The 23,191-nt window shown below is 39.3% G+C and overlaps 1 protein-coding gene across 49 annotated transcripts in view; it reads left to right on the forward strand.

The window, feature by feature from the left end:
• RIMS1 (regulating synaptic membrane exocytosis 1) overlaps window positions 1-22,959 on the forward strand; it is a 249,200-nt gene extending 226,241 nt beyond the window's left edge. For all 49 annotated transcript variants that reach the window (XM_024996896.2, XM_024996894.2, XM_024996898.2 and 46 more), the window contains 5 exons: window positions 9,926-10,064; window positions 14,290-14,402; window positions 17,911-18,012; window positions 18,592-18,731; window positions 20,678-22,959. In XM_024996896.2, coding sequence (XP_024852664.2) covers window positions 9,926-10,064; window positions 14,290-14,402; window positions 17,911-18,012; window positions 18,592-18,731; window positions 20,678-20,896 — 713 coding nt within the window. In that variant the 3' untranslated portion in view covers window positions 20,897-22,959. The remainder of the gene's footprint in view (window positions 1-9,925; window positions 10,065-14,289; window positions 14,403-17,910; window positions 18,013-18,591; window positions 18,732-20,677) is intronic.
• Window positions 22,960-23,191: the final 232 nt, after the last annotated feature.

Consider the following 23,191-nt stretch of genomic DNA (forward strand, 5'->3'; position numbering starts at 1 on the left):
AAAAGCAGAGGTCAGGGGTCAGCATTGACCTTCTAAAGCCATGTTTGCAGAGCACACAGCAGCAAAGGAAGCACCATAACAACCTTCAGGTTACTGTAGTGAAATAAGAAAGCATGCTGCTGCTGCTGCTAAGTTGTTTCAGTCGTGTCCGACTCTGTGCGACCCCATAGACGGCAGCCCACCAGGCTCCCCCGTCCTTGGGATTCTCCAAGCAAGAACACTGGAGTGGGTTGCCATTTCCTTCTCCAAAGAAAGCATAGCCAGGGTCTTTCCCTGGTTGTTCAGTGGTTAGGACTCTGAGCTCCCAGTGGAGGCTACATGAGTTCAGTCCCTGCTCAGGGAACTACGATCCTGCATGTTTAAAGCAAACAAACAAACAAGCATCACTACATCACCGGGAAAGACTGAAAGAATTCTGAAAATATTATTAAGGGCACTTATTCCATCCATCTCACAAAAAGTATTCCTAACGATTCTATTTTTAGCTTCTTGACCATTGTGTATCTTTCATTATAAACCTCTTTGGAAAATGGGAAAACTGTAAACTTTATGGCTTGTAGGATTAAACCAGAGAATGAATGAGGGAAACCATAAAAGTGCAAGAACTCTCATGCGGTGTTCTAAAAATATTCTTCAGACTTATGAAACTTTTACAAGTTGTACTTATCTGGAGTGGGGTGAGGTATATTCAAGAACCTTGGCCCAGCACAAAAGGAACATTTTTGTTTGTTTAAAAATACCCAGAAACTCCACTGTGGCACCGTTGGAACAGACTGCCTAATAAATGTTTTCCGACTGTGTGGTTGCCACAACATTGGAAGCGTCTGACAGCAACAGGAGAACTGCTGGGTCTTTTCTTGTAAAAAATGATCACTAGAGATCTGTGTTGTATTGTGCACAGTACAGAGTACACACAGCTCTGTGTGGCCCTGGGGGGCCAAGAGTTTGATGCCAGTAAGAACAGCATCAGTAGTCATACAGCAGCCACAGCCACCCAGGTGGTACATAACCATGCATCTGGAGAGCATCAGGTCAGAGGTCATGTAGAGAACTCCCTCTCTGCACTCACCACTCACAGTGTCAACTTGAGGTTAACGAGTCAACTTGGAAATGTGCCCACTTTAAGAGACCATGCTGCCCCTCACTTGAGATCTTTATATATGATGTTCTCCTGGCATGAAATACAAATGCCTCTTCACCATCTGCACAGAGTTAAAATTGCCTTTGAAAATCCCTTGGGTATCAACCTGTAGTGTCTCAGGGAGTCCAGTCCCATCAGTTAGACTGTTTTGCTGCTGCTCTGTTTACACACTAGATAAAGTGATTGGTTTGCGTTTAGGCAATATATTTTATTAGAGGTCATCATAAACTCTGGAGGGCCTCCTAGTGGCTCTGACAGTAAAAAAAAAAAAAAAAATCCTCCTGCAATGCAGAAGATCCGGGTTTGATCCCTGAGTCAGAGTCAGGAAGATCCCCTGGGGAAGGGAATGGCAACCCACTCCAGTATTCTTGCCTAGAGAATCCCATGAACAGAAAGGCCTGGTGGGCTACAGTCCATGCAGTCACACAGAGTTGGACATGACTGAGTGCCTAGCACACACAGACACACATAGACTCAGAATTCTCTTGAGGAACTGACAAAAGTGAACGAAGAGAAGTTTTGCATTTCTCACTTCCTGATTCTGCCAGGTTACTGCTCATTTAGTGGCGGGGCAAGCAGCAGACCCCTCACTGTCTAAACCGTTCTCTCTCTCTTGCTCTGTCTTCTCTCTGTGTTAGTAGCATTACATTAGATAAAAACCTGAAGCTCAATACATATAAATCCTCCGTGTTGCACTGACTCTTCAGGATCAGTACATGCCCGTCCCTCCTCCAAGGCCGTGAGCTGCCTGGAATCAGGGACTCTTTCCTTTCCAAGTGTACATACACAGCACTAGCCCGAAACATTCAGGGACAATTTCCTTGAATAAGTTAATAAAGGAATGAATAAACAAAATGGGCCACATTAACCACAACAACATTTCTGTTTAAAAACAACTGAATTTTGCCACTGTACATATAAACAAAATGAATCTTATCACTGAGCTCAGTTGTTACTTTCAAGACAACCAAACTGAAGCACTTCCTCTGTTCTTTCTATGAGTTGATAAGAAAGACATTATTGTACTTATCTTTTGAATTCAAATTTTTAATCCATTAGTTTATATTCTCTTACTGATATTTCCAGTTGCTGGATGGGATTGACTTTTCATTTGATGGTTAGATACTGCATTGATTGGACGGTGATTTTTTGGACATTATTTATCTTTATCCACCTCTCCAACCCATGATATTACACCTGACACTGTTGTGCTTCACTCTATGCATTTATGGATTCCCATCTGCATAGATCTCTAACATCTTAAAAAATAGACAACCTGCCCTCATCATGTGTGACTCTCCAAATACTCTCTCAGTCACTGCAAACCTTTTGGAAATGGTCCTGGAGCCTCTCTGCCTCCTCATCTCTGGTTCTCTCTTCTGACTGGTCCCCAGCTCCCCTCGAAATCAGTGCTGCCATGGAGGCAGCCCTGTCATCCACTCTACAGGTCTGCTTCTTACTAAAATTCTAAGTAGTAATCAACAGTTAATTATCTTACTTCCTGAAATACCATATTCTTCTGATTTCTGCAGCATGACGCTTACCTCTTTTTCTCCTGAAAAGGTCTTCCCATGGAGACCCCTTAGCTGCCTCGATTTTCTTCTAGACCTTCAAATGTGAAAACATCCTGGGCTCCGCTCCAACTCCCCTGTGTATCTCTCTGTGTTCCCTGGAGGTCAAACTGGTACCCTACATCTCCATCCCGTCTGCCTGCCAATGTGTCCTGTCTGCCCATCTCCCACCTCTCTGGCCGCAACCTGACCCTCTGGTCCTGATCCTACATCTTCTTCCTACTTTACTCTCCACACAGCTATTGCACAAGCTCCTCTTCCATCCACTGGAGAACCCAGAATTTCTACCACCCACGAGTTCCCCTCCCAGTAAGTGACACTGTCATCCAACTAGTTGTTGGTGTTTAGTCACTCAGACCACCCATGGACTGTGGTCCAACAGGCTCCTCCAACCATGGGATTTCCCAGGTAAGAAGACTGGAGTACGTTGTCATTTCCTTCTCCAGGGGATCTTCCCGACCCAGGCATCAAACCCGCATCTACTATACTGGCAGGCAGATTCGTCACTACTGAGCTACCAGGGAAGCCCCTCCAACTGGTTATCCTAACTGAAAACCTGAAAGTTCCTGATTTCTCCTGTTTTTCTGAGCCACTTGCACATGAATGAACAGGACACGTGTCAGCTACACTGCAAGAGAAGCTCAAAGCCTCTCCCCACTGATCTGCCCTGCTGCTCTCCGAACGTAGTCTCGATTTCCCTCCTCAGGGAGGAGAGCTTCCCCACCTCCTCCACTTCTACTCCAGGAGCTCAGCCCCACACAGTGGCTCGGTGACCCTGTGAGAGGGGAGATCAGAATGGGACCCTTCCCTGGGTTCCCCAACACTCAAGCACAGAGTCCAGGTAGGCACCCAGCAGAGCCTGAGCCTCTCCATCTCCTCCTCTCCTTGTGCATAGTCTCAGACCCGCCAGGGCAGGCCTGGCCCTCCTCGGGGTCTGCCTCTTGCTCCTCTGCCTGGACTGGCCTTCCCCCAGACCCTTGCTTGGCAGCCTTCTTGTCTACAAGTCACCTGCCCTGCCCAACTGATCAAAAGGAACTCTCTCAACGCAGGCAGGCTCTTCTTCATTTTTCTGTGATGCTATCCAGTATCTAGATGATATTCAGATGGAATTCCAGTTGAGCTGTTTCAAATCCTGAAAGATGATGCTGTGAAAGTGCTGCACTCAATATGTCAGCAAAGTTGCAAAAGTCAGCAGTGGACATGGGACTGGAAAATGTCAGTTTTCATTCTAATTCCAAAGAAAGGCAATGCCAGAGAATGCTCAAACTACCGCACAATTGCACTCATCTCACATGCCAGCAAAGTAATGCTCAAAATTCTCCAAGCCAGGCTTCAAAATGTCCATGAACCTTGAACCGTGAACTTCCAGAGGTCCAGGCTGGATTTAGAAAATACAGAGGAACCAGAGATCAAATTGGCAACATCTGTTGGATCATAGAAAAAGCAGGGGAGTTCAAGAAAAACATATCCTTCTGCTTTATTGACTATGCCAAAGCCTTTGATTGTGTGGATCACGACAAACTGTGGAAATTTCTTAAAGAGTTGGGAATACCAGAGTTGAGAATACCAGACCACTTTAACTGCCTCCTGAGAAATCTGTATGCTGGTCAAGAAGCATCAGTTAGAACCAGACATGGAACAACAGACTGGTTCCAAATCGGGAAAGGAGTACGTCAAGGCTGTATATTGTCACCCTGCTTATTTAACTATATGCCATATACATCATGCGAAATACCGGGCTGGATGAAGCACAAGCTGGAATTAAGATTGCTAGGAGTAATACGATAACCTCATATATGCAGATGACACAACTCTTATGGCAGAAAGCAAAGAGGAACTAAAGAGTCTCTTGATGAAAGTGAAAGAGGAGAGTGAAAAATCTGGCTTAAAACTCAACATTCAAAAAACTAAGATCATCGCATCCGGTCCCATCACTTCATGGCAAATAGATGGGGAAACAATGGAAACAGTGACAGACTTTATTTTCTTGGGCTCCAAAATCACTGCAGATGGTGACTGTAGCCATGAAGTTAAAAGATGCTTGTTCCTTGGAAGAAAAGCTGTGATAAAACTAGACAGTATATTAAAAAGAACTGACATTACCTTGCTGACAGAGGTCCATCTAGTCAAAGCTATGGTTTTGCCAGAGCATGGCAAGCTTCAGTTCACAGGGATCACAAAGAATTGGGACACAATGACCAAATAACAATACAATAACATAACTTTCTCTATTCTTTATTTAACTATGAACTGCTCACATCTGCCAAAGTGAAAAATATGAGTAGAGTTGATGCTAAATTCTGTCCATGAAATTCATGCACTGATACGTCTTAACGAAGCAATTTAGTACAAACACTTTTGTGTCTATTGATATATTGCATGCAATTGTAATTGTAATGGTGATTGAAACAAGAAGAAATGTGTTTAAAACTTAGATTCTTTTGAGACAAGAAGATTAAAATAAATTTAAAGTTTTGTTATAGAAAAACTGTCAAGGCTATTAATAAATATGTTGAATATAAAACATAAAAAAAAAGAAAAAAGAAAATTGAGCACCAAAGAACTGATGCTTTTGAACTGCAGTGTTGGAGATGACTCTTGAGAGTCCCTTGGACTGCAAGGAGATCCATCCAGTCCATCCTAAAGGAAATCAGTCCTGAATATTCTTTGGAAGAACTGATGCTGAAGCTGAAACTCCAAGACTTTGGCCACCTGATGCGAAGAACTGACTCATTGGAAAAGCCCCTGATGCTGGGAAAGATTGAAGACAGGAGGAGAAGGGGACGACAGAAGATGAGATGGTTGGATGGCATCACATAAGTTTGAGCAAGCTCCAGGAAGTGGTGAGGGACAAGGAAGCCTGGCATGGTGCAGTCAGTGGGGTTGTTAAGAGTAAGACATGACTGAGCAACTGAACTGATCCAGAATCTAAAGTCATTATTTTTCCGTTTATATTATCTTTGTTTATTTTTAAGCTGAAATACAGATGATTTACAATGTCATATTAATCTCAGGTGTACAGCAAAATGATTGAGTTATCTATCTATCTATCTATTCTTCAGATTCTTTTCCCTTTGGTAAAGAGTAGGTTCTTACAAGATATTGAATACAATATACAAGATATATGATACAGTATACAATATATTGAACACAATATGCAAGATATTGAATCCAGTTCCAAATACTATACAGCAGGTAATTTTTTTAGCTTTTTATTTTGTGTTGGTATATAGCTGATTGACAGTGTTGTGATATTTCAGGTGAACAGCCAAGAGACTCGGTGATAGATATACATGTATCCATTCTCCCCCAAACTCCCCTCCTCTCCATGCTGCTTAACATTGAGGAGCGTTCCACAGATCCTCATTAATTATCAGTTTTATTAGTATATAGTACTGTATGTATTAATCTCAAACTCCTGATTTCTTTCTCCCCCTGCCCTTTCCCCTTTGGCAACCATAAATTTGTCTTCTATGTCTGTGAGTCTGTTTGTAAGTAAGTTTATTTATATCGTTTTTCCCATTCCACATATAAGCCATATATGATATTTGTCCAGAATCATCATGTTCCCTGACTTGCTCTAGCTGTTACTGGATGTGCTTTCCTATTACTTATGTGGCTTTGACACCTAGAATGCTATCAGACTATCAAATTATAGGCCTTTGATGCTTAAGAAGCATTTGCAGAATGAACTAATACATCCATAGGTTGTTTCTAAATGCAGCATTTCTAAATATGAAAAGTGAAAGTTCATATATAAGTAGGACACATTTTGGAATATTCTATGTAAGTATGTCTATTTTTCCAAAGCATGAGTATAGTATTGCCCCCCCCCCAATATTATGGATTTTACTAACTTTTACATGTCTGTGAATGTAGAATATTAAAATATACTAGTTCTCTAATCCTTTTGTTCTTTGTATAGTACTTGGGACAGGGTTTCAGGTCAAAGGTCTCATGACATCATCTGCCAGTAGACTTCACGTCTTTTTCGGGTTAATGATTCTTCAGTGGATACAAGTAATTATTAAATACTGAGGGTATCTTTAATAGGCATAATAGTATTTTGTAATATTTAGTGATTTAATACATTATATTGGTATTAAAAATGTCATATATGTAACATATTTATTCTGTAATTATAGCATGTATGCTCAGTAGCTCAGTCATGTCTGATTTTGTGACCCCATGGACTGCAGCCCATTGGGGTCCTCTGTCCATTGGATTTTCCAGGCAAGAATACTGGAATGGGTTACCATTTCTGACTCCAATTATGGCACAGAGGGATGAATACAGATAATTATATACACTTGTATAGAATATGTGTGATTTTTTCAATGTTTTCAAATGAATTTGTAAGCCCATATGAAAATGCATACATGAAAATATCTATAGCTAAACTTTTGTTTTGTTTGTAAAGTCAATCAGATCAGACTCTGTGTTTTCCTACACTGTGGTATAATGGAATGATCACAAGACTGAGGTTCAGAAAATCAGGTTTCTCATCTAGCTTCCAGGCTAATGAGGGGGGGATACTGAAGAAGCCATCGTTCCCACTAAAATGTAAGCTCCAGCGGGCAGAGGTCATGTTGGTTGCATTCACTGCTCTATCACCAGCATGCAGAAAAGGTGAAGACCAGTTCAAATGCTGGACAGTTACTTGTTGCATGAATTATACTTCTCTTGTGTACAGTTTCCACGTCTGTAAAACTCTGATCCTTCGAACCTTTACATTCCAGATAATATGAGAGCCCTTTGAATATAAATCAGAAAGATTCAGAGCTAGAATTGCTTATCCAGCTGTTACCTGGGCCTTTATACAGTTGTGAGTGCATCAAAACTCTGTGTTGAATATTTCTTAACATGAGTGAGACATCGGTCCATGATCGCCCTCTTTAGAAGGCTTGAAACAAAACCTCTAAAATGAAAAATATATTACCCAAACTCACAAAGTTAAGTAAGTATAAAAGAAAGTTCAATAACCGACCTCTTACATGATGTTTTTGCGAAGTGTGTAGCACTTAGATTTATTTTGGAAGCTTTGGAGGTTTAATACTGCTGTAAGTATTTGGGGACACCCTGTAGACATACCCCTCTTTGAGAAAAACTTGAAAAATACAAATTGATAAAGAACTCTTAACTTTTAAATGTTTTCTTTTCGTTCATCAAACACATATGTCACTACAAGCACCTGTAGCAGGCGTTAGGAGAAGCGGGAGAAGCCAGGCTCTGGTAGTACCTCCGTCATCCGGACAGCCAGGCACACAGAGCCTCCTGGCTGGAGTCAGCATCAGCACTGGAAACGTCACAGAGGAAACCTGTGGACTGGGGGCTGATGACCAGACCGACATCACTCACAGCCTCCCCAGCACAGCCACCTGGACCAACCCAGCTTTGGGGGCCACCGCCCGGTCCCCTCATATCCTCCAGATCGATGTTTGATGAGACCCTGACCCCTTTTTTATAAAGCCGCTGCTCAGCTCCATCAATCTCCATCCCCTTCTCTTGCCTGTTTTTATCCATAGCAGTTGTTACCGGACCTGTTACGTATTTGTTGACTTGTTAATTGCCTTTCTTGTGTAATACATGCATGTAAGCTCCATGACAGGAAATTTGTCATTTGGCAGTGTTTACCCAGAACCTAGAACAGTGTGGGACACCTGGCTGGTATTTAGTAAATATTTCTTGGATGGAGGGATGGATGGAGGAAGGGATGGAAAGAGGGAGGGAAGGAAGAATGGATGGAGGGAACGATAGATGGAAGGATGGAGGAAAGATGGTTGGAAGGAGGGAAGGATGGATGGATAGAATAAAGGAGGGAAGCATAGATGCATGGATGGGGCTAGGGATGGATAGATGCATGCATGGAGGGAAGGAAGGATGGATGGATGGATGGATGGAAGAAGGATGGACAGATGGAGGAATGAATGGATGAAAGTGTGGATGGATGAATAAAAGGAAGGTTGAATGGATGGAAGGAATGCTGACTGGGTGGATAAATTAACACCTTAATGAAAAGATCCTTGTGGCTGATCCTCTTAACTATTTCTCTCTAGTTCCCAGCATCCTCCCTTCCATTTACATATAAAGTTTGCTTTCATTATTCTAGCTATGAATCTCATTATTTTCAGTAGAATTTGGTGTTCTACCTTTGTTCATTGCCTCGGGATGCCTGGGGTAAATGTTTGTCAGGATTCTGGCTGGCTCACTTGAGTAACATGCCATGGGGGCTGCCTCTTGCTCTCAGGCGGTGTGGTGCTGATAGGCATGCAGGGATGAAATGTTGCTTTACGTGGTGACTTAATACAAGAGTGACGTCTAAGAGGGAGCCACAGGACACACATAAACACCCAAACTAAGCTAATGGCAGCCATCACTGCCATAGGGGATGTCCCTGCCTTGAGTCCAGTGGGTGGGACAGAAACCAGGAGCAGCACAGGTGGAGAATCTAGAGCCATAGGTGGGAAAAGAGACGCATCCATGTGACGGTTGGTAGGAGCACACATTGCTCTTGTAGAGGGCAAGTTAGAAACAATAAGATCAAACAGATTCCTACCCTTTCATTAGCATTTCAACCTCTAAAATGTATTCTGTGAAAGCACCTCTAACAACTGGAAACATAACCGGTAATGAGCCCTATGTGGGTAACCTCTGTGCTATCTCAGATGAGATCCTGTATGTTAAAGTGTTACAGAAAACATTGAATAAAATGCTGCTTTTTTTTTTTTTTTTTCCTTTTATGAGGATTGTGGATAGCTGGCTGTACCAAAACAGTGGTATTTTCCATGCTGGGTTCCAAGTGCCTCTTCTGTAGACATTCCCAGTCATTCAGATCTGTCTCCATGCAGTTGGAACCTTCCAGATTAGAAGAAACCTGTTAGCTTCCACAGAACAGTTCAGTGCAAAATCCAGTTTTTCACTGAAGCTGACGACTTGAGCAGCCACAATACAGGGATGCATTTTGGCTCACTGGGAGTCAGGTGGTCTCTGAAACTGGGCAGTGGTCTGCCTTCTACTGCTGCCTCCTTAGCCAGAGCATCCTGTAGCAAAGAGATCAATTTATCAGAGTATTCTCTTAGACATTATTTTTGTGAGTAAAACTTGAATTATTGCATAATTAACGATTGTACTTGCAGAGTCCATATCCAGGGAAACTGTCTGAAAAAAAAAAAAAAGAAAGAAACTTAGAGTTGCTTTTACTCTCTCCTGCCAGAGTCAGGCCACAAGAAGTTGAAAAGCACCATCCAGAGAAGCACTGAGACAGGAATGGCAGCTGAGATGAGGAAGATGGTGAGGCAGCCAAGCCGGGAGTCCACGGACGGCAGCATCAACAGCTACAGCTCCGAGGGAAAGTAAGTGGATCAGCACATGCACGAGGCCTGGAGCCGAGAGTCCCGAGTCACAGGGCGGGTAACAAGGCCCCCGTTACCCTGCAGTTGCTTTGTACAACTGGGAGTTCAACCACCCACTTTAAACAGCCTGACCTTTTAGGATACAGACACAGACACATCTCCGCCCCTGGTCACTCAGACCTCTCAAAGGGATGAGGAAATGGCGGGTTAACATGGATAACTGGTTTTTTGTTATCCAGAAAGGCTCAGAAAAGTCTATGACCAGAGGCTTATGGTAGAAATGCCACATTTACTGGCTTCTTTCACATGGGAAATTCGTCATCTGGCCCAGTTGCAAAAATCTGAATTAGAACATAGAAGTATGAAGCTAATTGTCCATATTCCTGCTTTTCTCCAAACTATTTTGGGATTCAAGTTGTTGGAAGTCTAACATTCTTATAATAGCAACTTATTTTTCTTATTTTTAAAACATCACCATTTCATTTTCACCTTAGGAAAAATGCCCAGGATCTACCTACTTAGTTATTTTTCTGATGAAAGCGTTTTCATTAATCTTGAAATTGATTAATTGGGGAAAAATATAACTAGATTTTTGTTTTTTTTTTAACTTGGTGTGATTTTTTTATACAAAATCTACACTTTTCTTATGCTTGAGAATTTTTCTGGTGAAACTGAAATAATGGTTTTACTGATTGATAGTTTGATAGTTGACAGGTTACTGAGGTGATAGATTTTACAAATAATTAAGTATTATCCTGCAATGGGTTACTTGGGGATTTACCGTGTACAAGTTTTCTATAATTATGTATTACCATGCAAATATCTTTTACCCATTCATTATTAATAATTTATTTTATTTTACTGGCATTTTTAATTTGGTTCAGAAAATAAAATAAATTCTGCCAAGTTAATGTTCATGATATTGTTTCCCATTCCTGAAAGTAGTGAGTCCCTTTATTTGATCCAATGATGGATATGCATTCCCCCAGCAAGATACAGCCAGGAACAAAAATCAGAAGGCATGAAGTTTAGGAGTTAAGTTTGCTGACAAAATACCAATATTTGTTGAAGTATTATGAAGCAATGAGCAAATAAAAAACTGGAGACACTGTTTTCTGATATAAAAATCAACAAGTGTAGATTGGAATTAACAAATACACTCCTATATATAGATAGATAGATAATAACTAATAGGAACCTAGAGTATAGCACAAGGAACTCTACTCAACTCTCTGTAATGGCCTATGGGGAAAAGAATATTAAAGAGGGTGGACATATGTCTATTTCCAGATACATATAACTGATTCACTTTGCTCTACAGCAGAAACTAACACAGCATTGTAAATCAACTATACTCCAATAAAATTTTTTTTTAATTGACAAATCTAGTAATACTTCCACCATGGATAAGCCACTTAATGTCTCACGGATTTATTTTATGGTCTCTGGATAGAATAATAATCGATGCTCTGTCAAATCCCTTTGATTATGAACAAATAATATGTATGAAAGCGCATGGTTGATGTTGTTCGGGCACTCAGTCGAGTTTAACTCTTTGCATCCCCACGGACAGCAGCATGCCAGGCTTCCCTGTCCTTCACTACCACACTGGAAAAGATCGACCCTTATACAAAATTGTTATTCCAAAAAATTACATATCGAAGTTTAACTATGTGAACAGCCTGGTTCTTGTTACCCTGGACACATCAGGTAACAAGAGCACAGTCCCTGCTCTGGGCAAAGATATAGCCTGGGGCTTCAGTCAGGCATGATGAGAAACAGACAAACGTTTTTGCATTTAATTTAAATTAAATTAAACATATTTGCATTTAAATACAAATCTCATATATGACATATAAATGTATTCAAGATGTTAATTCATTCAAAACTGAAAAAATTAAGCATTTTGTTTTGTAATAAGAATCTGTTTTCAAATAATATTTATTCAATATTACAAATTAGAGATACCAAGAGAACATTTCATGCAAAGATGGGCACAATAAAGGACAGAAATGCTATGGACCTAACAGAAGCAGAAGATATTAAGAAAAGGTGGCATAAATACACAGAACTGTAAAAAAGATCTTCATGACCCAGATAACCACAATGCTGTGATCACTCAGCTAGAGCCACATCCTGGAATGCAAAGTCAAGTGGGCATTAGGAAGCATCACTGTGAACAAAGCTAGTGGAGGTGATGGAATTCCAGATGAGCTATTTCAGATCCTAAAAGATGATGCCATGAAAGTGCAGCACTCAGTATGCCAGCAAATTTGGAAAAGTCAGCAGTGGCCACAGGACTGGATAAGGTCAGTTTTCATTCCAATCCCAAAGAAAGGCAATGCCAAAGAATGCTCACATTACCACACAGTTGCGCTCACCTCACATGCTAGCAAAGTAATGCTCAAAATTCTCCAAGCCAGGCTTCCACAGAACATGAACCATGAACTTCCAGGTGTTCAAGCTGGATTTAGAAAACGCACAGGACCCAGAGATCAAATTGCCAACATCCATCGGATCATCGAAAAAGCAAGAGAGTTCCAGAAAAATATGTATTTCTGCTTTATTGACTATGCCAAAGTCTTTGGCTGTGTGGATCACAACAAACTGTGGAAAATTCTGAAAAATATGGAAATACCAGACCACCTGACCTGCCTCCTGAGAAAACTGTATGCAGGTCAGGAAGCAACAGTTAGAACTGGACATGGAACAACAGACTGGTTCCAAATCGGGAAAGGCTATATATTGTGACCTTGCTTATTTAACTTCTATGCAGAGTACATCCTGTGAAATGCTGGGCTGGATGAAGCACAAGCTGGAATCAAGATTTCCAGGGAAATATCAATAACCTCAGATATGCAGATGATACCACGCTTATGGCAGAAAGCAAAGAGGAACTAAAGAGCCTCTTGATGAAAGTGAAAGAGGAGAGTGAAAATGTTGGCTTAAAGCTCAACATACTGAAAACAAAGATCATTGCGTCTGGTCCCATCACTTCATGGCAAATAGATGGGGAAATGATGGAAACAGTGAAAGATTTTATTTTGGGGGGCTCCAGAATCACTGCAGATGGTGAATGCAGCCATGAAATTAAAAGACGCTTGTTCCTTGGAAGGGAAGTTATGACCAACCTAGATAGCATATTAAAAAACAGAGACATTACTTTGCCAACTAAAGTCTGTCTAGACAAAGTTATGGTTTTTCCAGTAGTCATGTATGGATGTGAGAGTTAGACTATAAAGAAAGCTGAGTGCCAAAGAAATGATGCTTTTGAACTGTGGTGTTGGAGAACACTCTTGAGAGTCCCTTGGACTGCATGATGATCAAATCAGTCAATCTTAATGGAAATCAGTCTTGAATATTCATTAGAAGGACTGATGCTGAAGCTGACATTCCAATACTTAGACCAGCTTACGCAAAGAACTGACTCCTTAGAAAAGACCCTGATGCTGCGTAGATTGAAGGCCGGAGGAGAAGGGAATGACAGAGGATGAGATGGTTGGATGGCATCACCAACTCAATGGACATGAGTTTGAGCAAACTCTGAGAGTTGGTGATAGATAGGGAGGCCTGGCATGCTGCAGTCCATTGGGTTGCAAAGAGTCAGACACGACTGAGTGACTGAACTGAACTGAATATTGCAAATAATATTTATTTAAGAAATTGTTAAATGTTTCTTAAAATTTAGCACTTTAATGTTACTTAATGCTTGTGAGCAACTATTTAAGTAGATCATGACATAAAATATCACATCTTATATCTTATGTTAGTCATACATTTATGTAGGGACTTGTAAAATGTGCCCAAAACTTACTACATTAAAAACTTTAATTAAGCCCTCCTCAGCATCAGATCTTCTTTTTTATTTTATATTGGAGTAGAGTTGATTAACAATATTGTGTTAGTTTCAGGTGAATGGGAGGGAGGGATATACTGGGAGTTCAGGATCGACATGTACCCTCTGCTGTGTTTAAAGTGGATAACCAACAAGTACCTACTGTGTAGCACAGGGAACTCTGCTGAATATTCTGTAAATTGATAGGGTAGATCTTTTCTTGTTCAGCACTGAGCCTCATATGCTTGGTTCAGAGGAAATGCAAAGAATCAGTAAGTAAACCAGTTACCCAAGTACTGTTTGATTCATGTTCAGAACTGTATTCTAATGGAAAGTAATGAAAAGAGTTCTAGGAGATCTAATGTTTTGTTTTTGTCCTTTTGCCAATAGTTTAATATTTCCTGGAGTGAGACTAGGCGCAGATAGTCAATTCAGTGATTTTCTTGATGGATTGGGACCAGCCCAGCTTGTTGGCCGCCAAACCCTTGCTACCCCTGCAATGGGTAAGAATAATTTTTCCTGAAAGAAAATGAGTGTTTCACGGTTGACAAGATTATTTAAAGTAGCATAATAGCATTGATAATACAAGTGAGAAGAATACTTTATCTCAACTGCTGCTGGTTTCAAATGACTATTCTAAGTTCTAATGCATTTTTCTAACTTGATACATATTTCCAATGCATTTTCCTAACTTTGCTGACAAAGGTCTGTATAGTCAAAGCTATGGTTTTTCCAGTAGTCATGTACGAATGTGAGAGCTGGAACGTAAAAAAGTTCCAGAAAACTGAGCACCAAAAATTAATGCCTTCAAACTGTGGTGCTGGAGAAGACTCGTGAGAGTCCCTTGGATATCTAGGAGATCAAACCAGTCCATCCTAAAGGAAATCAACCCTGAATATTCATTGGAAGGACTGGTGCTGAAGCTGAAGTTCCATTACATTGGCCATCTGATGTGAAAAGATCCTGAAAAGATCACTGGAAAAGATCCTGATTCTGGGAAGGATTGAGGGCAAGAGAAGGGGTGACAGAGGATGAGATGGTTGGATGGCATTACTGACTCAATGGATATGAGTTTGAACAAACTCAGCGAGATAGTGAAGGACAGGGAAGTCTGGTGTGCTGCAGTTAGTTCATGGGATCTCAGAGTCGAACACGACTAAACAACAGCAACAACTTGACATGTAATGGAAAATGAATAAAGTTCGTCACATATCTTTGAATTATCGAAATTCTGTCAATGTAATGTCTACAGTATATCCAAATGTAGGAGAAGGGTAGCACGTTATAGCATGGAAAAATCAATAGATCAGTTGATCAAGAATGTTGGTGTGAGTGTATTGTTATGCAGAAAAATTCATGAAATTGCCTCCCTACTTCAGAACTCAAAAAAGTAGTATTTTGGAGTCAACTGTAAAAGAGACACAGGAGGTGAAGAAAGACATTAATAAATCCTGAAAACACTTAATGTTTCTATACTCTTGGAGTGAGAAAGAATTTCCAAACCAAAGCCAGATAAATCAAAAAACTTCTACTAACAAAAATACCATAAATGAAGATTATAAGAGGTGATAAATGGAGAAAATTATATGTAACATGTGCAATAAATATCTTCCTGAAAGGCATGAGATTCTAGCTTGAAAGGACCCACAGAGTAGTCAGCAAAATCATGAGAATATTTCAAACACAAAAACAATATTATGTCATTTTATAGTACCAGATATTGATAGAAAATCCCATAGCTTTCCTAAGACGCAAAATAATTGTATCCAAACTATTAAAAATCTGATTCTCACTGGACTCTTCAGTAGTAATAGTGGAATCCAGAAGATGAGCATTGTCTTCAAAATTCTGATTAACAATTTATTTCCAACATGGAGTACAATAGCCAGCCAAGTCATCTAGTAAATCTGAGGCTAGAACTAACATATGTGCAGACACAAAGGGCCTCAAAACACTTTCCTAATACTCAGCATCATTCAGAAACCTGTTGGAGGACGTGCTTCAACAAAATGAACTAAGTGAACTTAAAAATTGTGAACTAAAAAGGAGGAGCATGAAATTCAGTAAATTAATGCTTTTGTACAAGAGAGAAATGGATAGGATGCCCAGAATGGCAGTGAAGGAAAATCTAAGAAAACAGCTACTGCTTTAAAAGCAACCTGTCCAAATTGCAGCCTGTCAGATTCTTAAGCTAAATCTATAGAAAACCTAGTGTGTTTGATTTTGTAGAAGAACTAGACAAGCAGGACAGAGTGAGGGGTTGAATTAGCATAAAAATACATAAAAATGTAAGCAAGTACTTTTTAAAACACACTTAAGTGGGCGTAGAGAAAAGGAAGAGTGTCCAGGAAATGAGAAGTAATCACAATATTCCATTGTACTTAACTACAATATTGCATAATCATAATATAAATATTAATATTGGGAGAACAGCATGACAGAAAATGTCAAGTGTATACAGGGGACAGGAAGACAGAGAAAGCAAAAGTAGAGGTGAATAATAATATCTATTACTGAAAAAAGGAAGGTATCTTATGAATATGATATTTAGAGATAGGGATGCAAATGCCAAAAAGTAAAAAAAAATAAAAATAAAAAGTTAAAATATTGCAAATTTTGAAAGCAGTGACTTTTGAAAGGGAAGAAGTTGAGAGAGAGACTAGGAATATTTTATACTAATAACAAGGCTTAGAGAACAGTTTGACTCTTTAAACTGTGTTGTGTATGTGATTAAAAGGAAAAAGCCTGAGAGTCCCCAGGAGCTAAGGTTTAAAACAAGAATTATTATAAAATTAATGAACAATCCAGAACCACAACATTGATCACTAGATGAGGCAAATAAGAAGAATTCACAAGTGAATTCTTTCTCACAGCTGAGAAAATTAAGATGATTCAACCAACTAAAACCAACTGAGAAATAAGTGTATTTAATATTTTGGAGGATAAAGTATCATGTAATTCAGAAAAAGTTTGGCATCTTCTAAAAATGGATAAAGGGCATGAACAGGGAATACAAAAGAAGAAATAAAAATTGAAAATATTTGCAAATATGTTCAATCTCCCTAATAACCAAAGAAATACTAACTATAACTTATGGAACATCAGACTGGCAAAAAAGTAGACATATTGCTCTTAATGTTATTAGTGGGCTGTGGAAATGGGAAGACAGATTTTTTTCTGATCACAGTGTACCATTCTGAAGGATAGTTGGCAGTATGCATGAAATTATTGAATGTCCCTTCAATTAGACCTAATGATTACAAATCTGGGAATTTATGTTTAAGAAATAATTGATCATGGGTGTAAAAATTCTTCATGAAGCTGTTCTTTCTAGTGTTGTTTAATGACAACAATATAGATAAGCTATATTTCCATCCACAGGGATCTGGTTAAATAGGTAATAACATTCCTATTCCATGGTTCATACGGTCAGTAAATTGAGGGTGTATGGTCATGAAAGAGGTTAGATAAATTGATAGAGGCAGGTGGGTAGATAGATGTATAGATAGAGTGATGGAGAGAGAGAGATGGATTAATAGAGGATAGATGAGATAGGCTTATAGCCAGAGAGAGAAAAAAAGATAGGAATGAAGGAAGGAACTAACAAATTGTGAAATTGCTAGGGTATTTATCAAGATATTAATGGAGATTTTTGCTAAATAGTGGAAATGCAGATAATTGTACTTTTTATTAAGTATTTCATATACTCAACATAAAGGATAAGAAACCTTAGGGTACAGAATTTCTTAAATACTTCAGTGTTGTTACAGTTAAGCAATTTATAAACTAGTACGAGACTCTCATAAGTTGAATGAGTACCAGAAAAATGAAGAGAAACATTCAAATCCTGATTTGGATGTAGGGAAGAAAAGTGGGGTTGGGGGCTCTAAGTATTAGTTTTTTTATGAGGATCATGAGGATCATAATTTGGAGTCTGTTATGACCTTTTTTTTTTTTTTTTTAACTGAATGCGACTGCAAAGAAGCTGACACATTTTGCTTCTGCTGGCAGGTGATATACAGATAGGAATGGAGGATAAAAAGGGCCAGTTAGAAGTTGAAGTGATTCGAGCACGAAGCCTCACGCAGAAACCCGGCTCCAAATCCACACCTGGTAAGACGCAGAATTAACTGTTCATATGAGAGTCTTCCGTGGACAGAAGCTCAAAACGTGTTGTATTTGAATTGCACACACTCCGTATTGCATTATCTGTCCTTTGATTGTATAACAGTGGATCTGGGTTTTCCTTGCACAATTACTCTGTTGAAAGTATTAGGAAAAGTCTTGTGTTAAGACAAATTTAGTTATGATGGCTTCTTAGCTCGTGTCAATTATTTTTGTCTGCCCATGTACAAAGGCAGCATAAAAGTTCAGTTCTAATCGTAACAAGGATAAGCTTTTAGATAGAAAATGAGTTTTAAAATATAAGCCTATGTTGTATTGCCAGCCATAAGCCAAATAAGTCAGAATCTTATCATAACTTTGCACACTTGAAATGAGGAAAATTATGTTAGTAGTAACATATGGGTTTTAAGGGGTAGCGTTCATGGAGCACTGAAGACTTCAAATGATTTAAATAATCAATGGAAAGCTTTTAGTAAGCATCTCTACTTCTCTAAGAAAGCATTTGCTAATAAAATCAATTTAATTTGAAGGATTAACTTGTTATCTGTTAATGTTACCTTTGTTCAGCTCCTTATGTCAAAGTGTATCTTTTGGAGAATGGGGCCTGCATAGCCAAGAAGAAGACAAGAATTGCACGAAAGACCCTTGACCCTTTGTACCAACAGTCCCTGGTTTTTGATGAAAGTCCACAGGGTAAAGTCCTTCAGGTCAGTCCTAGCTGGTTTGTCTTTTTACACTGTAACAGGCCTACTGTCTACACCAACATTGAAGAGGTGGGCAAACAGAAAGATAATAAATTCCAAATTATTAATTTACAATATAAGTGATATGTGGTTGTAAAATATCTCTAGGTTCCAATGGAGAACAAGATATTTATTTTCACTCTCCTTTTCTCCCTTCTCTCATCCTTTCCTTGTACTTTTGCCCTACTTTGCACCCCTTTCGTCTTCTAGATGTTAGATAAGTAGACCAGATGGTTAGACGAGATAGATAGAAGGATGGAGAGATAGGTAGATAGACAGATATATAAATACATAGACTAGATGGATGGAAAAATGTATGCATGGTTGGGTAGACAGGTAGATGGATAGATATATAGATAATTAGGGCAACCAATGTTAGTAATAGTTTAGTGAGCAAGACATGATGCAAAGAGGAAGAAAGGAAAGGAAGCAAATATTCATGACTGGTTGAGTGTCCGTTTCACTGTTAGCTGCTTCCACATGTTATCTTTTCTAAATATTTTGACCACCACTGCCCTGCCCCCAGCTTTTTTTTTTTTTTGGCTTTTCATTTGCATTTCTATAGCTACTAATAAGATTAAACAAATTGTTCATATGTAATTGACCATTTGGGTTTTCTCTTGTGTGAAAAATTAACCGTTTTACCTGATACTCTTTTGAGCTTGTTGAAGTTTTGTTTGTTTGTTTTAAGCTGTTCTGGATACTGGTATTTTGTTATTTACATGAATTACACACACATTAGTCCTACTGTGAGTTTTCTTTCACCAAACTCTTTACATCTTTTGATGAACAGAAGTTCTCAATTTAAATATACTTTTTAAAAAACCACTTTTATGTTGTTTATGCTTTTTTTCTGACTTAGTTTTTAAAAAATCCTTCTTTATACCTTATTAGGTATAATCCTTCTTTATTTTTATCCTTCTTTATAAATATATTGGGTATACATAACCTGAAAGTTATAAATATATTATTTTCATAAAGTTTTATTATTTTGGTTTATGTTGTGAAGTAGGGTCCAATTTAATTTTTCCTGTTTCTATGATTATTTGTCCAGAAATTATTTATTGAAAAGCCCTTGTTTTACACCCATTCTATAATATCAGCTTAGTCATAGACCATTTCACTATCTGCATTGTCCCCTTTTGAAAGATTATGTCTGAGAAATACAGGCATTAAATGATTTGGCAAGGTTACTCAGTAAATTGAAAAACAGATTTGCAACCCCTGCCTCTGTAAAACAGGTGAGTGAGTTCATTTGGGAACCTCTACAGAGCCTGGAGTAAGTGTAATGGGAATCTTACCTGACACCACAAGAGTTGGTTTTGGTGTCAGATTGTTCTGTCAGTTCACTGACTTATTAATCTTCTGATCAAGTCAAAACTGTCAGGCAAGTCCTCAAAAGGCACCAGCTTATAATTATTGTTCAGTCTGTCCCTTCAGTAACAAGTTTATAATATAAAAGAACTGTAATGAATATTCTCATTCTTTTTGCACATTCCACCATGCACACACTCCATGGTACCAGAAGTTGGGTTATCTTGCCCTCCTAGCTTGCACAAAATTTAATCTGTATATCTCTGTGGTCCTGCCCCTTGCTCACTAGACAATAGTTGCTAAAGAAGGTTTTGAATTGATAAGTAAATAAGCTTCCCTGTTTGTTTTTAACATGGTTTATATAAACAGTACCCCTCATGGACTAGGAAAATATAGTATGTATTCCATCACATCAAAAAATCATGATGAAGTGTCTCAGGGTACCTGAATACTTTTAATTATTAAGTCTCCTTGGTCTTAGTTTTATTCACTTCACCTCCTTCCCTGTCTGGCTCAGTTTTACAGACCAGTTTGCTCTCAGCTCTTCGTGTGTGAAGGAGAGGAGCTCAAGTTTACTGCACTCTCTGTTTCTGCAGGTGATTGTCTGGGGGGACTACGGCAGAATGGACCACAAATGCTTCATGGGGGTGGCTCAGATCTTGTTGGAGGAACTCGATCTTTCCAGCATGGTCATCGGCTGGTACAAGCTGTTCCCACCGTCATCACTGGTCGACCCCACGCTCACCCCTCTGACCCGCCGGGCTTCCCAGTCATCTCTGGAAAGTTCCACTGGGCCCCCCTGCATCCGGTCCTAATGAACTCACACCACTAAGACTCTACCTTCAGGATAATAATCTGAACCAGATATTTCATGAGCATTGTTGGAGACAGACAATCAACCTGTGTTTTGCCTGTAGTCGTTTTTCAATAATATGTCCCAATCGTTGTTTAAAACCTGGCTTCACATGACAGAACAAGGCAGTCTATCAAATACAGGAAGAATCAACGTGCTAGAGAATCACTGATGCTTCTAACAAATGAGAGAAAGGAAACTGCAAATTCACACACATGCGCGCACATGCACACACCAAACTGAACAAACTGGAAACTGTCACTCTTGTGAAAAGCTGTATTTCATGTGTTTTTTGCACAAACCACAAGGAGTGTTATTTCCCTGGTGTTTAAGTTTTGTTTGTGTGTTGTTTGTTGATTTCAGTTGATTTCAGATTTGTTTTGATTTAATTCGGTTTTCACTGCATTTGTTGTTTCTACTCGTTTTCAGCTGTGTCATGACAGGGCTCGTGATGTTTACAGAGACCCTTCCTTTCTTTTTCCAAAAGCACCAAAAAAAAAGGGCTGAAGCAGTCTCTGTAGCATCTCTGCAGAGTGTGCACCATGAGACAAAGTGAGGCCAATGAGGGCCTCACTAACTTTTGCGTTATGATTCTTCAAGTTCTAATGAGAAATCCAGAAAATGAAAGTGATCTTCTGAAAACAAATAATCACAGAATCACTGTTTTGAATGGAGCTCATGTCTGTTTGTGTTCTAAATCATTAATTTATGTTTTCCATTGTTTTGCATGGAAGACTTTTACAGAACTGAGTCTGCAGCGAATGCTGGGAACTAACCTAAATGCATCGTTGTACCTTGGAAACACTCCTTGTAATGCCTTTTCCTTCCTGACATCCAAAATAAAAGCAAGTATATGCTCATGTGTACAAACCATATGTTTGACTTCCCAAAATGGTGACTAGAAATGGATTTGAGCCTCAGACACTTTGAATGATGCCCAGGCTCCTTGGCCACATCTCAGTGTAGACTTAGTACCCGTCCTGGCAAGAACATGGTATGGGCTATTAATATTCCACTGGAAATTTCATTTGAAATATTCTGCACTAAACTAATGATTTTTATCAAATTTTAGTTTACATTTCTTTGAAATTGATGCAAGCACAATGCTTGTTTTTTTTAATGCAAAGTATCTTACTTTGGGGTGGGGGAAATAAAACAAAGTCCAGTTCAATTTGCATTTTCTTCATCTGAGTTTTTCTTGGCCTTGAATTCCCTTGTGACCTTCTGTATCTGTGCTAACAACTGCAGACTCTGCAGGTGCATCAAGACCTTCTCCCTCCTTTTATGAGTCCCTCCACTTTTGTGACTCCACAAATAGAGCAGCATGACTTGGAACTGTTCAAAGCTGCATGCACGTTTTATTAAAAAAAAAAAAAGGATGAAAAAAAAGAAAGGAAAAAAGAAAAGAAACAAAAGGTTATTTAATAATGTATGTTAGTTCCACATAGGCCAGCTTGTATGTTGCATGTACTTGTACAGTTTGCTTGTTAATTACTCTACTGAAATAACCAAGAAATCTAAGCCATCCATTTTTGTTATAGACATTTTGCAAGTTTTAGCCAGACTCCATCTGTGAGTCTGAGGTGAAATGTCTGTAGATGGACTTTATTTTTTACCCTCTGGAAAATGTGATGTAGTATGGACCAAATTCCTTCTAATAAATATTTTGGTGTAGATTCCTCCTGTGGGGCTGTAACACATGTAGACACTGTGTACACATAGGTTTTAATCCATAGACATACTGCCTGCACCAAGTGAATTATTTATTATTTACACACGCCAGAATGACCTGCCCATTGTTCCCAGGGCACAGATTGACCACGGGTCACCATGCTGAGCAGGAAGGACTGAAGCATTGGTGTACTTCTGCTAGATACTGTTCTGTCTTAGTGGCCAACGATCAACTGATTCTAATTGGGTAGTATCTTTCTATTTGACCACTTGTCTTAACACTTCCCTGTGCTTTTAAATGAACTTCCAACTCATGTATGTAAACATGTTTAATAAAATTTACTTTTCATGTCAGTCTACAGCCATCTGTGTTCTGTGTTGTGCCAGACACTCATTGTGGGTTCCACTGGGCAAGAGGGGAGCTGGATTGCGGGAAGGGAGGTGGGATTTGTCATCTGCTGGGGGCACTTGACTTGTCACTGCACGGTGTGTGTCTTCATCTCCAGCCCAAAGGGTACTTTGCATCACATACAATTTTTTACTCTGTCAGCCTGTCTAAGTGAGCACATGAGTTTACTTCTGAAAA

Source organism: Bos taurus, chromosome 9 (assembly GCF_002263795.3).
Source record: "Bos taurus isolate L1 Dominette 01449 registration number 42190680 breed Hereford chromosome 9, ARS-UCD2.0, whole genome shotgun sequence".
In the NCBI taxonomy this organism is placed as follows: Eukaryota; Metazoa; Chordata; class Mammalia; order Artiodactyla; family Bovidae; genus Bos; species Bos taurus.